At 38.8% G+C, this 24,615-nt stretch overlaps 1 protein-coding gene and 1 long non-coding RNA gene across 2 annotated transcripts; one reads left to right on the top strand and one right to left on the bottom strand.

The window, feature by feature from the left end:
* Positions 1 to 893: 893 nt before the first annotated feature.
* Positions 894 to 2,992, top strand: LOC126598427 (wall-associated receptor kinase-like 20). The gene has a single exon (XM_050264797.1). It carries the CDS (start codon positions 1,065 to 1,067, stop codon positions 2,964 to 2,966), a length of 1,902 nt encoding a protein of 633 aa, XP_050120754.1. The 5' UTR covers positions 894 to 1,064; the 3' UTR covers positions 2,967 to 2,992.
* A 2,466-nt stretch (positions 2,993 to 5,458) lies between these two features.
* LOC126598428 (uncharacterized) lies at positions 5,459 to 7,147 on the bottom strand. The gene is made up of 3 exons (XR_007614824.1): positions 6,915 to 7,147; positions 6,415 to 6,508; positions 5,459 to 5,629 (listed from the first exon to the last, which is right to left on the bottom strand). It is a non-coding gene; the product is annotated as an uncharacterized LOC126598428 (long non-coding RNA).
* Between the last annotated feature and the right edge of the window lie 17,468 nt (positions 7,148 to 24,615).

Raw genomic sequence — 24,615 nt, forward strand, 5'->3', positions numbered from 1 at the left:
AAGTGGGGCCCTTGGCCCGTCGACCTGAAAAATTCAACAATGACTAGGGTAACCGCGTAAGTGATACAAATATCATTAGCGTTGCAAGTTTCATTCATCGTACCCAGTGCACAAGGCCCCCGCTTTACGCAGGGTCTGGGAGAGGTGAATGTCGGCTAGCCTTACCCCCATTTATGGAGAGGCTGCTCCCATTAAGACCTCTCTTTCAAGTAAGAAGAGAAAATGGGATTACCTTCTTACAAGCGAGAAAATAGAGGAATTACTTTTGAGGTTTCTCTATGCCCGCATGGGAATGATATTTTGGAGATTTCATCCATTGCAAGTTCCCTTGTACTAGGAAATGTTGTTTCTTCCATGACCATCTAATATTCAGGATATAGTGCAGAAGTTGGGTATGCAAGTATTTGCGAAGATTGAATGATCAGATCATCGTTTGCTTATTCACGATTTTCTTTATTTTTCTTGTTATAAATGTTAATCATTTATCTTTTATGCAGAACATAGTAATTTTTTCTGCATAATTCTGTATTTTGCATCCCCTAACTTATCTCGTCGATGATCCACGTGTATGTTTATTGGAGAAGAGAACATTGAAAAAATCCTAGCTAGCTAAGCTGGGTGTGACTAGCCATTATGCTGTGGAAATCTTTCTTTCACTATGTAGTAGATTAGTATTCTCGATTTAATGATTTGTTCCTCAACTTGAAGGAAAGCACAAAAGTAGAAGCGTTTTGTAGTAACTGCTTTCCTTAAGTAGAGGTCACACTATAAAGGAGGAATCCACAGCTCATATAAACGCCAAAGCTTTTATGATTTTAACATAGATTCTTGCAGCCACTTTCCAATTTCTGTTTCACCCACTTTATTCTCTTCTTGTTTCCTTCTTTCAACTTTTGACGAAACTACTCTAAAATGCGGGTAGAGGGATTCGAACTTGAGTGTAACGGGACGGCCACAATATCCTACCCAACCGACTTAACCTCGTATCCTTTTATTTACCCCATCTTTGCGTCCCATATGTATTGCCATAAGCTTTTCATTGCTTCCCATTTGTTCGTGCAAATATGGTCATCAGGACAAAGATAATGCCAGGCTTCCTCTGCAGCTGTTTCTTCATCCTTTTTTGCATCTATCACTGCTGCTCCTCCCAAAAGACCTGCCCCGACTGTGGCCCCATGAAAGTTCCGTATCCACTAAGCACAAGCCCCGACTGTGGTGACCCCGACTACTCTCTCCATTGTGACCCCTCCACTAAGAAACTCTTTGTTCATGCCCTCAATGGAAGTTACTATCTTGTTCTTCAAATCATGGCTCCGTATCAGCGCATGGTGGTACAACCGTCCCCATGGCTGCCCGGAAAATGTGTTACTCAAGACTTGGTGGTGAGTGAGGGCCTCTGGTTGAATCAGTCACTTCCTTTCAACATCACTTCGTCGAATACTATCTTTCTTTTCAACTGCTCTCCGCGGCTCTTGGTTTCTCCTCTCAATTGCACTTCATCTAGCCTCTGTCACCGGTACTTAGAAAGCTCAGGACACATTGATACAAACCGAGCACTACAGTGCGAAAACAGGCTTAATCTTTGCTGCACATTTGTTGCTGGTGGTATGCCTTCAGCATACAAGATTCGGCTTCACAGCTCAGGCTGCAAAGCCTTCAGAAGCATCCTTCATTTGGATATAAACAAGCCTGCGAGCCAATGGGAAGAGGGATTGGAAATTCAATGGGCATCCGCTCTTGAACCAATTTGTAGAACACAACTTGATTGCTCTTCAGCTTCCAAATGTTCACCTACGGGTTCGAGCGGTGTCTCACGCTGCCTTTGCAATAGGGAGTACTATTGGGATCATCTTGATGGCACTTGCTCAAAGAAGAAGAGGAACACGAAAGCAGGTCTGACTCTAAAGGTCTCGATTGGGGTAATCTCATTTTTCGTTGTAGCGGCAGTAACAGCAATTGTCACAGTGAAAAGATCCTGCAAGTTCTCGGAGCAGAAGAAACTTACTAAGGCAAGAGAAGACATGTTGAAGAGCAATAGTGATGGGAAATCGGCTCGAATGTTTCACTTGAAAGACGTGAAGAAAGCCACCAATGGTTTCTCCAAAGACAGAGTTTTGGGGAGTGGTGGATTTGGAGAAGTGTACAAAGGAGAGCTCGAAGATGGGACTCTCGTCGCCGTCAAGTCTGCAAAAGTTGGCAACGTCAAGAGCACAGAACAAGTACTAAATGAAGTTGGGATACTCTCCCAAGTCAACCACAAGAACCTGGTCAGACTCTTGGGATATTGTGTGGAAGCTGAGCAGCCATTGATGCTCTATGAGTACATCTCTAATGGCACTCTCAGTGACCATTTACACGGCAAGTTTTCGACATTTCTTGACTGGAAAACTAGGCTCAGAATTGCCTTGCAAACTGCTGAAGCATTGACCTATTTACACTCCGCGGCGCACACTCCCATCTACCATAGAGATGTCAAGTCAACCAACATACTTCTGGACAGTGATTTGAACGCAAAAGTTGCAGATTTCGGGCTGTCCAGGTTGGCTTGTCCGGGGTTGAGTCATATCTCGACATGTGCTCAGGGAACATTAGGGTACTTAGACCCCGAATACTACCGGAACTATCAGTTAACTGACAAGAGTGATGTTTATAGCTATGGAGTTGTGCTGCTTGAGCTTTTAACATCACAAAAAGCCATTGATTTCTCACGCGATCATGACGACGTGAACTTAGCCATTTACGTGAGTGTAAGAGCCAACAATGGTGTTGCTATGGAGGTAGTGGATCGCCGGCTGCTTAGCGAAGAAGAGCCTTCGGGGAATTTAGTGGCAAGTGTAAAGCTTTTCTTAGAGCTTGGACTTGCATGTCTGAAGGAAAAGAAGGGAGATAGACCAGCCATGAAGGATGTTGTTCAAGAACTCCACTGCATAATTCAAGTTTTGGATCAACAAGTGGTTCATAATTAATGACATCATTAGTTATCATGAAATTATATCCATGTCCTATGTAAGTATAGTAGTAGAGTTTGAAAATGTTCTCATGTAACTTGTTATGTTGCCAGATTATCAACTTAGACTATTAACTGAGCGAACAAATTTCGTCAGATAATATATGTACATTATTTCTTTGAATATTCATTTGTAAAATAAAGGAGTGGAGATGAAGGCCAAAGAATCATTGTTGGAGCAGCCCACAGAAGCCAAAGTAGTGATTCCATTCCAAGGAAGGAAGGATTGGTTTTGGATTGATGGAAAAAACTAGGGCTCTTGGGATCAGATGCTTTCTTTGGATTTTGATTGGTTGCCATGGACACACGAAAAAAAAGATTAATTAAAAGCAAGGATTCTAAAAGACGCTAGGCGGTAGTCGAGTAGCGGGTTGGAGCCTAGCGCTTAGGCGGGGTCTAGGCGGGCGTCTAGGCGGACTAGGTGGATTTAAGTAAATCTATTATATTTCGTGTAAATAAATGTATGTTTATACTTAAAATATATATAATTTCATCATAAACTACAAAATAGGATGATATATATAATATGAAATATTGAAACATAATGAAAACATGGAGAACAAGCATATAATGTGTGTTCATTTAACTATTCAGCAAGTCTCTTACAATTTATTGCAAAAAATAAAATACAAAATGAAAGTTATCTATTTTCTGTCTAAGTGAGTCGCAACCTAAGCGAGTACCTAGGAGGGTCTATGCGGGATAGGCAGGTGTCTCATCAGGTCTAAGCCCCTTTCTTAATTTTCAAATGCCTAGGCATTAATCGGGGCGGTGGCGGCACCAGGTGAGGATTTTTAGAACAGTGATTAAAAGAAAACAAAGTATTAGAGGCTAAATAAATTAAAAGAAAACAAAACAAGATTAAATGGGAACGTGTGAATTTGAACTCAAGATATCCTGCACCAATGTGATTAAAGTAGAAATTAAGCATCATTAAGATTGGTTTTAGTGTTGGCAATGCATTTTAAAATGAAAAGTATACACGTGGGAATCATGCGATAAAGTTACCAAAAAAACCATGCGATTGCCAATGAGATTTAATTAGTAAAAAGGGGTATAAAGTGGGCATGTTTAGGGTTCATTATTTGTAGTTTGAGGGATTAAGTTGGACTGATTTAGAATATGTTAAGTTGGACAGTCTTAGAATAGGTTAAGCAAAACGAACATAGTGAAACATTTGATGCATTGTCGGACTAAAAAGTAGGATATAAACAACTATAATATTAAATTATTTAACGCATATCTAATAATATTTTATTATTTTATCAAATAATATTACTTTAACCTTTTTTTTTCTCTCTATAACACTCTACCTCTCTCTAGAAACTTCTCCTATCTTTTTCCTTTGACTCCGTCCCATTCTCTCATTTCCTCCCTCTCTTTCCTGCAAAATGCAGCCCTTCAAAAACAAGGTCATGAGAGTTCTTTCAAAATATGCTCATCCTCTTCACCCTCTTCCCCTGTTAAGCATCTCCACCTTCCTCAACCTCTTTTCTCCCAAAATTTTTCGAATCTTTCTCCACCCTCTGATACATGCGTTGGCTTCTCCATCTGCAATTCCAGAATAAGATAGCCATCTCAGAATTTTCTGGGAAAAAGGAAGAATGCTAGCAAATCAGCTTCTCATGTTGTTGTTATTGTTTTGCATATATATATATATATATATATATATATATATATATATATATATATTTTAATTTTGTGGTTGGATTTTGAGATTTAGGCAATGGGTGGGGTGGGATTTTAGATTTGGGGGTGGGCAAACAGAGTTGCAGAGAAGAATGCTTACAGACGAAGCAACGTGCAGACGATGCAGTGTGCAAACAAGCAGATTTGGAGATGGGATCAACGATCCAATACATTTCGGGGGGACTCACTAAGACTACCTAGCGAAGGACTTAGTGGGGTGAGTCCGACTCAATCTCATTAACATTGTTCACACTAAGCATGGCCTGGCAATCCCATTTAAGCCAGTCCAATCCAATGAAGTATAAAGAGGCCAAATAAACACCCCCTTATTGTTTTAACTAGGATTAGTCAAAACACAACCATTACATTGTCTTTTATTATATAATAGGGTTAACTGCGAGTGTTGTCAATTTAGATTTCAAAGAATTTTAATGGATTTTTTTCTAGATTAATGCTAGAGAAACTAAATTTTGTAAACTAAATGATATGAAAATTGATGATTAAATTATTACTTAAGCATTCATAAATGTGATCATTTCCTATTGGTGACACATCATTTAGTTTACAAATTTAATCTCCCTAACATTAATCCCTTCTTTAAGTGACAGATTTCAAACTATTTTAATAAATTCACAATTTTATATGGATTTTGGCATATTTATATGGATTTCTATTATAGATATCTATGAATTTGTATAGACTTCTTTCATGGATTTCTTAGGATTTAGTTGACTCTTGCAACATAAATGAATTTCTTCCCCCATTCTCATTTGAATTGTGATTTAAAGAAAAATATCAAATATCCTCGACTACATTTCTTAAGGAAGCATGACATTTCTTATTCAATTTGTTCTTCTTCCATTTGTTCCACTTCCATTTCTTCCTCCTCTTCGTCCACTTCCCCTTCCATGCTTGATTGAGGCATTTTATAAACTACCCAACCAAATAGATAAAATCATAAGCAAATTAACGAAAAAAAAAAGAATCGTGTATATATATATATACACACACACACATATATACATATATACCCAATCATAAGCAAGTTAATAAACATTTATTGACGACATGTTATGAACTACATATAATCGCAAAACGCGTAAACATAATGGTTCATGAGAACATTGATCGAAGAGCTTGAATAAGTTATAAAGGATAGCTTTAGCGAACAGCATATCCATTCAAGAATGATGAGTTCAACAACAACATATTCAATCATGAGTACTAATATATGTGAAAATTTACCAAATGGCAGACGAAATTGAGTAGGAGAGAAATTAGGATTTAAAAATTGGGGTGGATTGCAATCTGCAAAGCTGCTCAGCTCACTCACAAACTCGTGAAAAATAGACATTTATGTGAAATCATCCTAAGCTCCCATCTTTTCTATTAATTGAAGTGAACGTTTGAATAATAAAAAGTAGAAATTATGTGAAATAAGAAATTGGGCATTAATTGAAATCCTAAAATTCCTAAAAACATATATCAAATAAAAACCCATCAACATTGATTGATTCCTGTGTCAGAAATTTGAAATTAGAGACCACGCATCAGAATCATGGTAGGCCAAAGATCTGCTGTCGCTTTTTTAGCGTCTCTTATTGTGTCTCATTACCAATATATAGACACGTGTTCTGAACTTAATTAAGAAATAACTCTGTTAACTTTTTATCTATTTAAATATTTAAAAAAATCTAAATATAATGAAATACGCGTACGTAAGCGTATTTGTTGATCCGGCGTTTCTTCTTCTCGTCTATCATGTCTCAAACACCTGTAAAATCCAACCATCTGAATCTCTACCCTCATAATCTGCAATAAGAACACCATTGTCCCTCCACTTAACTCTTAATTAATACTGTTAACCATTATATATCACTAGTGAAAAAAACTACATAATAAAGAAAAATAAAAACAAACATCATGCTTGGATCACACCCATTAATTGATTGATCTCAGTTTACGAAAATAGGAGATATAATCGATTGAAGAGCCTCAATAGAACACACACAATTGCTTGGATCAAACCTATTAACCAAAAAATTATCCAGAATAAAAAATTGAAAAAAAAGGGAGATTCTTGCCAGGATTAGAAACAAACGGAAGCAGTAAATAAGCAACAGCAACCGACCCAACAGCGAACCGAGCCCCGCAGCACCGAAATGGATAAAAAAACAAACTGAATTGCAGCCATAAAAAACTGTCGAGAAGAGACAACCTTTCTCTCGTAGGCGAAGCCGTGTTTGCGTTCTTCGTTGTCACTTAGGATCGATTCGAATTTGGGCGTTCATCTTCGTAGTCGCATCGTTTATGATTTTTCCTCTATCGACCAATTATATCTTCCATTGAATTTCTGTTGCATCTGTGTTCTATTGTCCGTGTTCAATCGATTATATCTCCTTTTTGGGTAAACTGGGAAGATATAACCGTTTCAGATTTGCCTGTATCTTTATGGAAAGTTAACTGGATGTTTGTTTTTATTTTTCTTTATTTTGTAGTTTTTTTCACTAGTGATATATGATTAGACCTGGCATTCGTGTCGTGTTTTTTGTGTTCGTGTCGTTTTCGTGTCATACCCGATATCTTAACGGGTCGTGTCGTGTAATACCCGTTAAAATAAACGGGTAAAATGACCCGACCTGAAATCGACCCGATAATATTAACAAGTAATATGACCCGACTCATTACCTGATAAGGAAAATATATTTTAAACCAATAAATAATCAAATGAAAAACATAATACTAAATAAGTATATACATACCATATTGTCACAAACAAAAACGTATTTTTCTTTTAATTATATTTTCACTCACCTAAAGTATTTAATAATTTTTTAATTAATGTAGAAGTGTAAAAAAATATAGAAAAAATATATAAACACTCGTAAGACAAGCTTTACAACTTTTATGAAGAGCTTAATTTTGAAATTCGCCACTATAATCATATAAATCATAGATCAAAATTTAACCGTTAATTGTTGTTTATATTTACGCTTTATTGTTCTCATCAAATTTTGTTTTTTCAGATTTTCTTTTTTGAAAACTTGATCTATTAGAGGATGCAGGAAGATAAACGGTTTGGATCGTTGATATTATATTCAGAGTTTTACGGTTAGTGAAAATATTGCTTGATGTTTATAAAGTTTCTACAAACTATATAACATAGACTCATATTTCAGTTAACCGTAAATATCGAAACGTGATATCAAAGATCTGAACTGTTCATCTTCTTACATCTGCCAGATGATCATCTTTTTAAAAAAGAAAATTTTAAAAATTAAATTCAGTAAGAAGAATAAAACGTAAATGTCAATCGACAGTTAAATATAAATTTAAGGTTTATGAATTACAGTGTTGGATTTTGAAGCTGACCCCTTCATGAAAATTGTAAAGTTTGTCACAATGAGTGATTGTATATTTTTTTTACATTTTTTTTACACTTTTACAATAATTATTATTAATTTTATTAATTTTTCCCTCAAATAAAAAACATTATTCATGAAGGTTTGGAGGATTTTAAAAATCTAAACGATAATGTAAGTGTAACCATTATCTACTCGTGGAGGAATAATGATGAATCACGAGTGTTTATATATTTTTTCACTTTTTTCATACTTGTATGTATGTCTTCTTAGCTCTTGCCTATACAAATACTATATTAGTTTATTTTAATTTTGGACAACAACATGTTAAGTAAAATTTATCCTAATAATGATAATGAGGAACTCTCATAATAAAAATAAATAAAGACTAAAACTTTTTTTTTTAACTTATATAGAATAATACTACAAAACTATATATTTAATATAGAATATATTGTATATATTAATATGGCTATTGTATTTTATAATAAATCTTTTAGTAATTAAACTTTAAAATTATCAAAATAAATTTTTTCTTAATGGGTTACCCACGTGTTATCCGCGTGTATATCTGTTAAGAACCTGTTAATGGGTCACCCGATAATGACCCGATAAGTTATCGTGTTGACCCGAAACCCGTTATTTTCGTGTCGTTTTGGTGTCGTGTCAGAAACTGCCGGGTCTATATATGATAGTTAACAGTAAAGGCCTAACTACAAATACAGTAACGGCCTAACATGGCATCCCCCTTGAACAAGCTTGTCCTCAGGCTGTAAATTTTGGAAAACGGGTGAGTATTGAGTCTACATCCTCCCAAGTCGCATCATGCTCCAGAAGGCCTTCTTGAATAGACCCTTTGAAAGATTTTTTTTTTTTTTAGGGGATCACATGAAATTACCCTCATAGGAGACTGGTAGCAGAACGGGAGAAGTCACATTATGAGTCCCAATTTTCGGTTTCAACAAGGAGATATGGAAGGTAGGGTGAATGGGAGATTGAAGGGGAAGGTCTAGTGTACAAGCAACCTGACCAACAGGAGCAAGCATCTTGAAAGGACCATAGTAACAGGGGACCAGTTTCGGGCAGTGAGTTTTAGACACCGAGGTTTGGTGATGGGTTAAAGCTTGAGGAAAACCCAATCCCCAACTGAAATGAGTGTTCAGATTGATGCTTATCAGTGTGCTGGCACATTCGGTGTTGTGCAAGTTGCAGATGCTCACCTAACTTTTTAGTAGGGTATCTCGATCACAGGGGGTGACATCGACCAGGTGCCCCGAAGAAGAACCATGAAGGTAAGTCGACACCGTGGGTGGATGGTAGGCATACACGGCCTGAAAGGGGGTCATTTTGATGACGGATTAGAAGGTGGTATTACACCACCACTCTGCCCACGCTAGCCACTGAATCCAGTCCCCGAATTTGTTGCTCACAAAATTGCGCAAGTAGTGTTGGAAGAGGATGATAGGCGGAGCGTTTGCAATGGTTGGTGCGCTAGACCTGACATCCGTGTCTTTTTTGTGACTTACCCGATATCATAACAGGTCGTATCGTGTAGCACCCGTTAAAGTAAACGGGTAATCTAACCCGACCCAAAATCGACCCGTTAATATTATCAACTAAAATGACCCGACCCGTTACACATTAAAGAAAATATATTTTAAATCAAGAATGAATGAAAATGAAAAACATAATTTGACAAAAAACAAATAGAAGACCTAATACTAAATTAGTATATGCCTACTACGTTGTCACATAAACATTACTTCACGACATAACAAAAATAAATATAAAAAAACATTTGACTTTCAAGTATACCCAAAATAAGAGCTTAATGAAAAAACATTAGTACATTACTAAATACCAAATATTCAAGGATATCCAACAGTAAAGATTTAATCTCACATAAATTAGATTAAATCATATGACTATTTGACACACCCCGACCCGGAATGTTCACTAGGACTCTGAATCAAGCTGGGCTGGCCAACACCTGGAAGGTGACGAAGCCATAAAGTGTGATGATGTGGAAAAAGTGAGTAAATTTAAACCTAAAAGTGCCTAAATACTATAGTGTGCTGGTGAGCGGGAAGGAACCCACTTCACACGTGACGCTAAAGCATAAGTAAGTACAGTATGGTGGATTAAGAATTGTACCCTCGAAAGAATCTCCAATACTAAGAATCGCCACGAATCTTTGACGATAAGAAAGCTCAGCTAATAAAACCTGGAGGGTGAAAACAAAATAAGGGTGAGTGGCCCTAGAAATGAAATTTTAATAGAAACCATCTAAAACATTATAACCCCTCGCTGCAACACCTGTATAGTTTCCAGAAAATCATACCACGTATCAATGTGAAATCAAAAGTATATCAATAGTAAACCATAAATATGCCATAACACAGCATCTCATCAGCAATATCAAAAATCATGTGATTAATAACCCATACTAGCACGCAAGTCGGAGTCACCTATGGTGACCTGTACGACTACACCCATATCTCATCAATCAATGTTAACTCGTAAGTTGAAGTCACCTATAGTGACCTGTACAACTTATCCATATTTCATCACATATGCTAGCTCATAAGTCGGGAGTCACTTCTAGTGACCTATATGACTTATCCATATCTCATCACATATGTCGTGGGTGGTGGTTGGCTACCACGGTTCGCCGGAAAATTCTACTATTTCTAAAAATTCTCAAATTTTACAGAAGTGAAAATCTCAAAGAGATGAACAACTTTCATACCTGCCATGAAGCTCAAAAGTGGACGAAAGATGATCAATTTTGCCCACAAAGTCGGCGGTGCCTAAAACTTCCCGGCGTCGATTCGTCATCTACGGTGGACCAACGGGGTCAAGGTTGGTTGGGATTTGCTCCTGGGATGATGGGTTACAAAGACCAGTGGTGACATCGGCCATCGCTTTGGCGATTTGCCAAAAAATTGAAAAGAGTGGCCGAACACGGTGTTGACGGGTCAGATTTCGTGGCTTCGCCCTGCCACACGTGGTGGTTTCTAAAGGTGGTTCTTGGGTGGGTTTTGTAGAGGGGAATGAGAGATTTAAGATGGTGGTGGTGGCGTCGAAAAACTCCACTGGAGTTGGCCGAAATTGTCCTTGGAAGTTGGGTGGTGTAGGTGGTGGCGTGCACGGGAAAGCTAGGAGCTTTCTCCTTTTTTTTTTTCTTTTCTAATTTCTGATTGGGTTGCTGCCCTTTTTCTTCCTTTTATCTAATTGGTCCTCCTTAATCAATTAACTAACTTTAAAATAGAGTTTCGGAGTCCAACATATGTAAAATAAAGTTGTTGGAGTACTGGGTAAATATATGAAGGTAGGGGGATGGGCAACGAGATGAAAAGATGAATGGAATGGTGGCGTGCCGTGAGAGAGGGATGAATGACCAACGGTCAAATGAGAGCTTAATAGATGGGAGGTAGTGAGTGGTTGTGGCTATGGATGGTGGGAAAAGGTGTTGAGCTGAGCGAGATTGGAATGGAACCTATGGGGATCTAGGACACAAGATGGGTAGTGGGTTAGGTTTTGAGAGAATGAAGCTCCTCAAGGATGGTTTGTTGGAATTGCTCTTGCCGAGATCGGTGAATAACCAAATTTGCGAGAGACTGTTACAGATCTGTGATATGGTGCTGCAGATTATCTTGACGAAGGTTCATCATTGTGACCGTGTCATGGAAGTCGCGGAATTGAGTGATGGTTTGCTGCTACTGAAATTCTCGATCTAGTTCCTCCTCAGAAACGTCGACCATTATCACCGACACCTTGCTCTTGCCCATGGAAGCACACCTGGGCTTTAGATACCAAATGTTAGAGTTCTAGTTGCTAGAGAAAAAGGAAAAAATGATAAGTTGAGAGGAAAATTAAAGACTTAATTCATTCATAACAGATAGCCATTACAAATGGGCTTATATACCCACTAGCCATATTAGCCAAAATATATCTTCTGCTAAGTTATCATATAGCAACCATTTCCTCATATACTAAAAGGTAACAAAGGATATAACAGTAAGGCATATAGGGCCTAACATAAATATATACTATGGAAAACAGATCAATCATCAAAACCATAGTATGTATATCCTCAAATGCATAAGTTGTTGTAAGCTGAGGAAGGAAAAACAACAACATAATTTAGTTGTACCAAGATTGGTGCAGCTGAGGGAAACCAACGACATAATATAACCAAACATTCCTCTTTTGTCTTCTGTTTGAGTTTGTTAATGCACAAAACCGGAGGTTTTGGAACAACGTAAATCCGACCGTGAATCTGCATGATATATAAATAACACAAGATGTATCGTGGTTCACCCCAAGGTTTGGGCTACGTACACACTGATTGTATTTATTTGAGGGAGAGAGAGCTCTGAGAGTGAGAGCGTTGAGAGGGTGAGAGAGGGCCTAGAAATTGGTCTCTGAGGGTGAGAATGAGCCTCATCTAATTGTGAGGGTGATGGGTCATTTTATAGAATAAGGACTCCTCACTTATTACATATTTGCCCTTTCTTTTATCACATAATTACATTTAAGTCCCCAGAGTATTTATACGAGGTCTAAATACGAGGCCTTAAATATGGTATAAACAGTAGTCCCCCAAGTCTTCAGTCAAGAGAGTCTTTTGGCTGGAGACTTGAAATTCAGTCCATGTGTGGGCCGAAGTAACTAGATACTGTCTTGAACTGATGCTCGATATGAGGCAGTGCTCAATCTAAAATAATGCTCAACGAGAAGTAGCACACGCTGCTCGGCTGCTCGGCTCGTGGCTTATGTTGCCTTGGTTGGCTCGGCTTGCGGCGTTTAAAGGTGAGGGAGTCCCTTTTATAGAATAAGGGCTCGTTCCTCAATACATGAATGATGGGCTAGGGTTGATGCTCTTTAATGATGGTGAGGGAGTCCCTTTTATAGAATAAGGGCTCGTTCCTCAATACATAAATGATAGGCTAGAGTTGATGCTCGCGGCGAGCCGGTTGCTCAGTAGGCGGCGATGCTCTCTAATGGTGGTGAGGGAGTCCCTTTTATAGAATAAGGGCTCGCTCCTCAATACATAAGTGATGGGTTAGGAGTGATGCTCACGGCGAGGCGGTTGCTCAACTGGCGGCGTTGCTCTCTAATGATTGTAAGGGAGTCCCTTTTATAAAATAAGGGTTCGCTCCTCAGTACATGAATAATGGGTGCTCTCTAATGAAAGTAAGGGAGTCCCTTTTATAGAATAAAGGCTCACTCCTCAATACATAAGTAATGGGCTAAGTCCCCCAAGTATGTTTCATGAGGCCTAGTTAAGGCCCAATATATGGTACATAATGTAGTCCCCCAAGTCTTTGGTCAATAGAGTCTATTGGCTGGAAACTTCAAATTGAATCCATGTATGGGCTGAAGTGGCGGTTGTTCGGAGGCGGTATTTGTGTACCCTGCACTGAAGCTTTGTGGGTGAAACTTTGCAAGTGAAGCTTTAAAGCTAGAGCTCTATAAATGAAGCTTGCGAAGCTGGAGCTTTTGTAAATGAAGCTTTTGAAGCTAGAGCTCTGTAAATGAAGCTTTTGAAGCTAGAGTTTTGTAAATGAAGCTTTTGAAACTGTTTGACATGAGTGATGCTCATGAATGTTTATGTTGATTGACATGAGCGATGCTCATGGATGTTGTCATGAGTGATGCTCATGAATGTTAACATGAGTGATGCTCATGAATGTTAACATGAATGATGGTCATGAATGTTTATGTATGATTGTCATGAGTAATGCTCATGAATGTTTATGTATGAATGACATGAGTAATGCTCATGTATAATTTGGAGTATTGGGCGTACTTTTGATCACCTAGTTGGTGGCATGAAGGAGAGTACGGGTTGTACATTTCATCACCAGGTTGGTGGCATGAATGGCTAGTAATTTGGAGTATTGGGCGTACTTTTGATCACCTAGTTGGTGGCATGAAGGAGAGTACGGGTTGTACATTTCATCACCAGGTTGGTGGCATGAATGGCTAGTTGCCAAATGATATTAGAGTACGGGTTGTACATTTCATCACCTGGTTGGTGGTAATAGTGGCAGGTTGCCAAATAATTTTTGGAGTACATGGCGTACTTTTGGTCACTTGGTTAGTGATAATAGCGGCGGGTTGCCGAATAATTTTGGAAGTACTGGGCGTACTTTTGATCACCTGGTTGGTGGTAATAGCGGCAGGTTGCCAAATAAATGTGGAGTACTAAGCGTACTTTTGATCGCCTGGTTGGAGCTATTTTGGGCTTATGGACCTTCACCCTCCACACAACATTTCAGCCATTTTATTTTGGGCTTTTCTTTTTTTTTTTCTTTTTTTCTTTTTTTTGACCCTCTAATGGGGTTTATACAGATGTCTCCGAAAGATAAGAAAAATAATTTACATCATACAAAAAACAAGAAAAGTAAATCACATCATTCTGGTGTGGTGTTTATTTCTTGCTTTTACTTTCTCTTTCTCTTTTCCTTTTGCTTTCCATTGCGTCTCTGTCTCTTGGCGAAACTGGAGGGCTAACTCTCCTTGCTTTTCTTGGACAGCATGGTCGTGCCCATCACTCTTTTTTTTTTCTTTTTCTTTTTTTTGCTTTTGCTTTCTCTCTGTTCACTGCATGTTCTCCTACGTGAAGTTATCATTGGAAAGCTGGGAGATTGGGACACTGAGGGCAGCTTCCTGAGCAACAAGCTTAGCTTCGTCTCGGCGGACCCATTGTTTTGGGGCTGCAATTGTTTCAATAAAACTAATTACCTTCTGATGGGCTGTTAATAATCATACCCAGACATGCAGCTGCTTTGCTTTCTCAGCGACCTCTTCTTCTTGTTGCGAAAGTCGATCATTCTGCACAATCTGATGCATCTTCATACCCAATACGTGGCATGTGGATTGAAGCAGAATTTTGAGCAGCTGAAAATAATGCTTTCGATAAAACAACTTTCCAAGTTAGGGATAGAAATCTTGCCGCGGGGTACTTTACGCCTAGGATTATAAGATTGCACAACAGCCAAGGCCACCCATTGAGGAGGATTCGAGTCCATCTCAGGCTCATCTGAATCCTCATAAACTCTTATAAGGTGAAGATCACCAAGATGCAGGTCACCAAATTCGGAAGCTCGTTGACACGCATCAGGGATACTTGCAGATAACTTGGACAGTGCATCAAACATTCCTCCACGACCCCAGTGTCCAGAATCATCAACACAACTGTGAAATATTGGAAAAGGACCACCGGCTGGGCGTCGGAGGCTTGCAGATCTGACTTCTATTAGACTTGAAATTCACTCTAATGAGTAATTTCCTTTCAGGCAGGGCGTCAGGGGTATTGGGGTTGTTGATGATGGATCTCGGAGACGGAGGCGTGGTGTCGCCCATCGGTCAACGGCTCAGCTCCGGTGGCTTTCAGCTCCTCTCGATTGCTCTGCTGCAGCAACAGATCTCTGTCTCCTTCATCAACACGTATCCATTTTCCTCAACAGATCTCCCTCCTCACCGCCGGTACAGCGCCGTTGCTCTCCACCCCATTCGAGGACGACGAATCCTCAATTTCCCCAACGCTCCATTGATCAGAAATGCCTCGGAGACCCTGAAGACTGTTGAGATTGAACCGAAAAAGGAAAATTGTTTTGCCGGTTGCGTGGGTGAGGAGAGAGAGAGATAGAGAGAAGATAAGGCGGTTTTTTTTTAGAGAGAGAAGAAGTAATAATTGGTCTTGTTACCAAAACGGAAGGACCCAGAAGGTTGAGGAGTTGTTGATAGTGCCACTGCCATTCTGTTTCTGATTCTGAAAGTCTGAAACTTTAAGACTTAATTGAAGAGTTTGCAATCTCTGTAAAAAGAGAAAGAGACTGAGTAAGAGAGGAGGTGGCTCTGTGGGTTCTGGGAAAGTTTTGGGTTCTTGGTTTTTGCAGATTCACGGTGAATATTGTGGTGAGGTCTCACGGTGATGAGATGAAAAAAATGAAAGAGAACCGACATAGCTTTTCGTGTCGATTCCCACAGACAGCGCCAAATGTTGATGCACAAAACCGGAGGTTTTGGAACAACGTAAATCTGACCGTGAATCTACATAATATGTAAATAGCACAAGATGTATCATGGTTCACCCCAAGGTTTGGGCTACGTCCACACTGATTGTATTTATTTGAGGGAGAGAGAGCTCTGAGAGTGAGAGCGTTGAGAGGGTGAGAAAGGGCCTAGAAATTGGCCTCTGAGGGTGAGAATGAGCCTCCTCTAATTGTGAGGGTGAGGGGTCCTTTTATAGAATAAGGACTCCTCACTTATTACATATTTGCCCCTTCCTTTATCACATAATTACATTTATGTCCCCCGAGTATTTATACGAGGTCTAAATACGAGGCCCTAAATATAGTATAAACAGAGTTTATGGACTGTTCATCTCCTATGATCTGGCGTGGACATAAATCAGAAGGCGAAGGTTTAGATTGTTGATGGCATTTGATATTTATACCACCCACTTTTAAATCCATCAAAATTTCTCATTCATTAATATCTTAGTAAATCTTTGGCATTCTCACTACACCTAGATTTGTATGGACTTTCTAAAATTTTAATTGACTACCCCTAGATTTAGATGTATTCTTTAAATCCTAATTTGATTGCACCATGATTTTAAAGTCTTTTTAAATCCTAATTAACTACACATTGATTTTAAAATCTATTAAAATCCTATCAAATCCTAATTTGATTACACCCTCTACATTTACAATCTTTAGGTTTGAGGTGATTGTCAAAATGGACCATGAGGTTTCAACTTTCCTCATATTGTATCTTGACATTTTGTATTTTTTACTTATTTATTTATTTGATAAAAAGACGATATATTTCATTTAGATGCCATAAATTAGGCTAAACAGTATAAGGAAAGGAAAGGTCCTTCCCAAGAAGATCATAGATAAACAAAGGAGGATCAACAAACCAAGTACAATTACCCTCCGAATGAAGAGCAAACCTAGCAATTCTTTAGACTTCTAATCATTTATTGAATTGATGAGTTTTTTTATCGTGTTGCAAATGTGGCTTACATGATAGCCCTTATAAGAGTCTTAAACTCACATGGTTGTCAATTTAATGAATTAGCATATAATCAATCAAACTGAAGGCACAAATTTATATAATTTTAATACTTTAGAGTGTCAATTAAAACTTTATGGCCCACTTTGAATATCAACCAAATCTGAAGGGTGCAAAATGTACTTAACCCTATATAATATGATATACTATGGTTCTTATTTCTTCATTGTGATTCTTATAGTTTTGGGATCAACATTGACAAAAATCAATTGTTTTTGTTTTGTTTTAGCAAGTAAATATAAAAGTCAATACTAAAAAGCATCAATACTAGTATTATTAACAAAAGGTTGTTCTATCAACATACCTTTTTTTACATCACATACACTCCTAGTCAATTTCGGTCCTATGCAATTCATTTGATCCAATGCCCAAAGATTTGTGTATAGGGTAAAAAGGGGTGTGTGAATAGCACAAGCCTATTAACAATTATAGTTTTATGGATTGATAGCGAGTGAAATACCATAAGAACCCACAACTTCTATAGAATGAAACGAAATAAGTGCTTACTGGGGCCTAGCGCCTAGGCGGCTAGGCGAGGGCCTAGGCATACTAGGCTGATTTAAGTAAATTTATTATATATCGTATAAATAAATGCTTACTTATAGTAAAAAAAATACATAATTGTATTGGGATACATAAATTGCATAATAGAATGACATATAAATTATAAAGTATTAAAACATATTGAAAACAAGGGAAACATATAATGAGTGTTCACCCGACCATTCAACAAGTTTTTTACATTTTATTTAGAAAATAAATACAAAATGAAAGTTATTTATTTTCTGCATAAGTGAGAGTCACGACTTAGGCGAGCGCCTAGTCATGCCAAGGGGCAAGGCGGGCGCCTAGGCATGCTAGGGGGCTAGGAGGATGCCTAAGTAAGTCTAGGCACTAGGAGGATGCCTAAGTAAGTCTAGGCACTGTTTCTTGATTTTCAAACGCATATGGATTAATTAGGGCAAGGCGGTGCAAGACGGGAATTTTAGAGCAGTGCATTCTGCATGGAATAATGATACTGGAATAATGACTCGTTTACTAATCCATAATCATATTGAGAGGAATAGAATTGAAAAAGGAATTAAATCAAGGAGGAACTAGAATGAGGTGGAATCAGAATCAGATTCTTGTTAAATTTGTTTATTAAAATTGTCTCGAATCAGAGTATGAATGCTATTGAACCATATAAATTGTTTACTAACTCACATGAATTGGAATGAATCATTACTAAAATGCCCATGTTCTATGTAATCTATTTGTTGTCGGTGTTGAAGTTGGATTCACTACTTTTGACCAAAATCATATTGCATTCATTTGTGTTTAATTTTGTTGTTTTTTCATTGATGTATTTGATTTTGTTTTCCTTGAAAAAATAAAATCTGATAGATAACAAAAACCTAAATTATGAATATGAGAGAAAAAAAAATAGCATAAATTATTAAGCAGTACAATACTACCACGTCATTCATGATACTTCCATCTAAAATTTGGCATGTGGATCATTTCACTCACACCTGGCCTTATAATTTATTTTAAGGAATTAAAATTAAATTATATACTTAAAATAGAATTTCGGCGATCACCCTCTGTTTGGGTTAATATTTAACACTAGGCTTTGTAGTAATGAAGGCCCAAAGGCACTAAAGCAAATGAGGACTTACCCGAGTCTAGTCGATAGGCCCGAAGCAAATCGAAGCCATTTCAACTAAGGCATAGGCCACATGCCTTTGATTGAAGTGATGGGCAATAGAAAGGGGACACCAGAGATAAGGACACTCAACCAACCAATCAAAAGACATACAAACTCTTCTCACAAGCCAGTTCCTACACAGAAAACTAAACTTTGTCCAAATCCAATCTCTTTTAGCTATAGTTCCCTTATAGAAAGCCATCTTTTGTCTAGTGTAAAAGCTTTGCTACCTTTCTTTAGTGTTGTAGTGTCGATTCCCTCATGTAAAACCTATTTACTTTTCATCCCTCTTAGCACCCAAACCTATGTAAACACAAAGAGAAGTGGTTCCAAGAAGTTTAACCTTGCCTGACAAGGTTAAATCTTGCCTGAATCTCTTTTTTTGTACTTATATTTAGTAGATCTATCATTTAATGCACTTTCCTTCATGTATCTAAGTCATTTTCATCTGTTTTCTACTTGAGAGTTTCATTTGCATTCGAATATGGTCAAGTTATTAAGCCTGTTTTTATTAAAGGGAACTTTAATCGAGGACATGGTTGGAAGGGCCCCTGGACCCCCTTCATTTTGGACATACAAAACTATGAATTAAAATTCCTTATTTACAAGGCAAGAAAAGAATTTAATGCAGATTTAACCTATCTGCGACAATCCTTTGATAAACAAGAAGTCTAAATAACTTAGGGCGCAAGTAATCAACTTATATCACGTTTATCCAACAATCTATTATACAAAGATAACAGTGGCACGCTCAAATCTTTGTTAGTTTTGATTGTGAGCCTCAATGCCTACACCAAAGGCCCCACAAAGACACCTTTCAAACTAACTGTAAACTCATCTTGCAGAACACCCAGCAATAAGAACTTGCCCGACAGGCAAGAACGTGTCATTTCCTCGGGAAGTTATGCGAGGGACCAGATCCAGAATCCTGCCTAAACATAGTTTTGGCACACCTGGTAGAACCTCATTAATAGTTGTGTATGCCAAGAAGAAGGAAGGAACGAGTGTTCAGGTGGAAAGTAGAGTTTGGGCAACATCCATGTCCAACAGAAGCAAACATGATATATCACCCAGAAGAATTCCCTTCACTACGTAACCATGTGATCCTAGAGAGCCCAACTTCTTATGAGAAGTTAGGTGGAAAAGTTACCGATGAAGACTTATAGGCCACAATGGTGCAAGTATTAAAAAGTATGGAAAATATCACTCTGGAGACCAGAGGAAAGATTAGCAGACTTTGTTCCTTGACAGGAACTCTGTATAGGAAGCTTGAGTTAGAGTGCTCTACACCAAGGGATGGTTTTAGTAGGGAAATGATCAGAGAAACAAGTCCAGAGAAGAAACCAGTGATTCATTTGTTCCTCTTACTTGAATAGAAGAAGGATAAGGGGAAGAAGAAGGAAGATGTTGGGACCAGTCAACTCGAGGAAGAAGAGTTCCACGAGATAAGTTTGCCCTGATCCTCTGTTATTCCCACTAGATGGTAGGAGGCAATCAGGCTAGAAGGAATGAAGTTTAGGATGACTTAGCAAGTGGAAGAGACTAGTGGAAAATGTTTACCCATAACTGCGGGCAAACCCCTCACTTACAGGCCACCACCATTGGCCAATAAGTAAGGGGAAACTAGGTAGAGGCAGGCAGAACCACAAAGGGAGGCTTTCTCAGGCAATGAGCGTAGCCCGAAGTGGATACCTCCTTATACCCCGCACAACAATGTAGCTAACCAATAACTCAAAAATGAGTTAGCATAACTAAGAAGGATGATTGTCTAGAATGCCCAGCCATAGGTGTGCCTGTTGTTCAGGATAACATACCAGAAGCCTTATCCTGAGTACATTGATGAGCAGAACTCTTTCCCTCCGAACTTCAAGATGCATGCATTCCCAACCTTTAGTGGGGATAACTGTAATGTATCTTCCAGACACTACATTTTCAAGTTTTCCAACTACTGTGTAGCATTTGAAGACAACCCTAACTACAAGTTAAGACTGTTTGGGAATTCGTTAGTAGGCTTGGCATCTCAGTAGTACTCTTTATTACCCCCTAATTCCATTGCCAACTGGGGAAATGGAGATGGCCTTCCACAAGTAGTTCTATAAGGTGGAGCCTGAGATGACCATCAATGATTTAGTGGAAGTGAAACAGTATGAACATGAGTCTACATATGATTTCATGATGAGGTTTAGGAGGACCAAGATATGGTGACAGTTCCCAATCAATCATGCTCAGCTTATATCCATTGCCTAAAAAGCTCTAAGGATACCCTTAAGAAAGAAGTTCTACAATGTGCAGTCCAATGAGCTTCAAGAGTTAGTGATCGTAGCTACTAAGTATGAGAAGCTGCTAATAGAGGAACAATAGGTGAAACACTCATCTAAAGTGCCTCTATTCTATAAGAACAAAGCCCCGATACACCAGTTAGAGTTTGAAGGCCTAGAGCCAGGAGAAAATGGTAGCAGTGTGGGAAAAGGGAATGAGTTATATGTAGCAGAGATGACCATCCCTTTCAAACGTTTAATGGTGAAAGGATTGGTCCAGCCAATCAAAGACCAAAAGATAGTGATGAATGATGGAGGTTTTGTGCCTATGAAGGCCCCAAAGTACCAGGCATATTCTTTTAACCTAACTAAGGCATCAGACATTTATGAGAAACTAGTGAGGGCTAAGGTAATCTTGCCCTACAATACCAAGAAGATGCCCAAACTTGAGGAGTTTAAAAGGAAGAAGTACTGCAAGCTCCACTACACCTTCAATCATTCCATAACCAACTATACAGTTTAAGGATTGGATCTAAGATCTCGTAGTCAAAGGAAAGTTGTCATTAGAGAAACCTCAAGTTAATATGATGATTGACACAAATCCGTTCCCTGGAGCCCTAATCAACATGATCAGCCTTAATTGGGTTGAGAAAGGAAAGGGAAAGGCTACCTGGGAAGCAAGATGAGAGAAAAGGCAAGTTGTTAGACCATCAGAATGTGTTAAAAGGTTTCCTAACAGACCCCAAGCAGCTGTGGTCAAAGGAGTGGTGTTATGCAGCAAGTGTCAGTGTTAGTGTGAGCTTGAGATGCCAGCATCGGGCGCCATTATTGACCAATAGTTAGTTAGAATGAGAGAAATAGAATAACAAGATGCCTGCAGAAGTGTTATTCGAGTTGCAGAAAAGGAAACCTTCAGGAATGTGTTCTAGAGATTGAGAGAAGATTCATAACCTAAGGGCCTATCTGAAGTGTTCAGAAACTATGAAACCTCTGAAGAAACTGAGGATAAAGAAGCAAAGTTGCCAAAATGGGTGGATGTGAAGCCTCCCCAGCCAAGTTATCATAGCAGTGTGAGACAAGAGTGGCAAGAGGGAACCAGAAACCCAATTCCCCCAGTTACTAAAAATGATTCAGCCTGACTCGGTCGGAAGCGGTACATAATATGGAAAGATGAGAAGCTTGTTAGGGAGATAAGGGCATCCATGATAAGGAGGGTTCAAAGATAACATAAGGCTTACATGAACTCATTGAAAATCCCTACAATTTCAGAGGCTTCTGGAAATGTTAGTTTGAGGAGGTTACACCAGGAGGAAAGAAACAACTTTAGTGTAAAAGTAAGAAAGAAATAGAAAAAGCTAACAGTAAAGCTGAGGGTCAAAAAGATCATATGCCTCAGAACCCCCATCTAGTTAAATACAAAATCCTGATAAAAACTCAAGAGAGTGTAGTGATGATGCCTACACTAGGCTAGAATCTAGAGCCTATCTGTTTTGGGGCCATCTCCCCTGAAAGAGGGATACCCCCACCTCTATTGGTAGATACTCTTTGTGAAATCCTGAATGAGCTATATGACTTTGGTATAACAAGAGAATAGGAAGTGCCCGAGTTAATGTTGACCAAGGATGCACAGGTATGGATTGATCAATTTGAGGGAAGAAAGAAGAAGAAGTACTTGGACCCAGCAGCTTCCATGTAAACATGGCTTATGTTTTATCAGTCATGTTTTGTGCCGAACCAGATCAGCCAGCCACAACGAATGGTTATTATTTGGCACCAGAACTAATGATGCCATTTGTTAACATTGAAGAAGCTGGGAAAAAGGACGAAGCCTGGCAGACTTGCCTGAACCTACACCAAAGAAGACTGAGAGGGTTTATTCTGACAAGATGGTCTTCAGCAACCCAAGTCTGGCCTTAGCAAACCATCTAGAGCCAATTTATGTGACAACTCATATAGATGGAGTTATATTTAAGAGGATATTGATAGATGGTGGAGCAGTAGTCAATGTTCTCCCACTGAGACAAATGAGGAGACTGTGTAGGAGTGAAAATGATCTTTTTCCCACTGATCTTACAATTTCTAGTTTCTTTGGGGCCATCACCAGAACATATGGGATATTAGCTTTGGAAGTAGACTTGGGGTCCAAGCAAATCATGTTGGCATTCTTTGTGGTGGACAACAACTCTACCTATAGGGCATTGCTAGGGAGAGATTGGATTCACCAGAGCCTGTATGTGTCATCCGCCTTACACCAACAAGTTGTTGTCTACTATAAGGCTAGAACTAAGGAACCAGGATTTTGGGAGATAATGAAAGCTGAATCACGGCCATTTCTTCCCACAGCCAATGTTGCCGAAGTAAACTTTTACAATCCTAATGTTGGGATCTAGCAGTGTTTGGGAGCTGATAAGAATGGCCGCCCTACCAAGGTGACCGCCCAAAAGCTCTTAGAACGATAACAATCTCTCATAAATAAGGAATGAGCAGCCTCACATTGTCCCTGCCCGCCAGCACCAATGATGACAAATCAGAAGAAGAAGACCAAGTGATTGCAGTTAGATCCTTAATCAAGAGTCTGCTGGTGTATGGGAAAGAGAGAAAAGAGATTGGAGATAGCTCAGCCAAGGAGGTGGCAAAGTGGGAAGAATGAGCTTTGAGCACCAAAGACAGGGACGAAAAAGAGTTTTTGGGAGATGAGGTAGAAACAGCCATTCATATGGCTGAATGTATATATGATTTGGACTGGCCAGATGATGTGCCCAAGGGTCCAAAGTTAGTTGAATTTTTTTGTACAGAGCTTGATAAACCAGCACTAGAAGTGCAAGACCCCTTAGAAACCATTAATTTGAGGACTAAGGAAGATCCAAGGCCAATACAAATCAGTGGTTTGTTGAAAGTTGGGGATTGGGAAAAGAAAGTTGACCTTTTACGTGAATTCAAAGATTTCTTTGCATGGTATTACACAGAGATGCCTAGATTGGACTCCTTTATTGAGATTTAAGAATCAAGAAAAGTTCAAGTGGGGCCCACAACAGCAAGAAGTTTTTGATAGAGTAAAGGCTTGTCTAGCCTCTCCACCAGTGTTCATGCCCCATTAGAAGGGGAAACCTTTGAAGTTAAATATCTCTGCATTTGAAAAGTCAATAGGAAGCTTATTGACTCAAAACAATGAAAGGGGAATGAGCAAGCAATATACTACCTCAGTAGGATCCTTATTGAGGTAGAAACAAGATATACCCCAATTGATAAGCTATGTTTGACTTTGTACTTCACTACCTGCAAGTTAAGGCATTACATGTTACCTTGCCACATCCATATAATTACCAAGACTGATGTAATCAAGTGTATGTTGTCTAAGCCAATGCCAACTGGAAGAATTAGGAAGTGGATTCTAGCACTATCAGAGTTCAGTTTTCAATATGTGCCTCAAAGGGCAATAAAAGGACAAGTAATTGCACATTTCTTGATTGAGCACCAAGAAGAACTTGTCAACATCTCGAGAACTCTAGAAGTAGC

The sequence above is a fragment of the Malus sylvestris genome, chromosome 14 (assembly GCF_916048215.2).
Source record: "Malus sylvestris chromosome 14, drMalSylv7.2, whole genome shotgun sequence".
In the NCBI taxonomy this organism is placed as follows: Eukaryota; Viridiplantae; Streptophyta; class Magnoliopsida; order Rosales; family Rosaceae; genus Malus; species Malus sylvestris.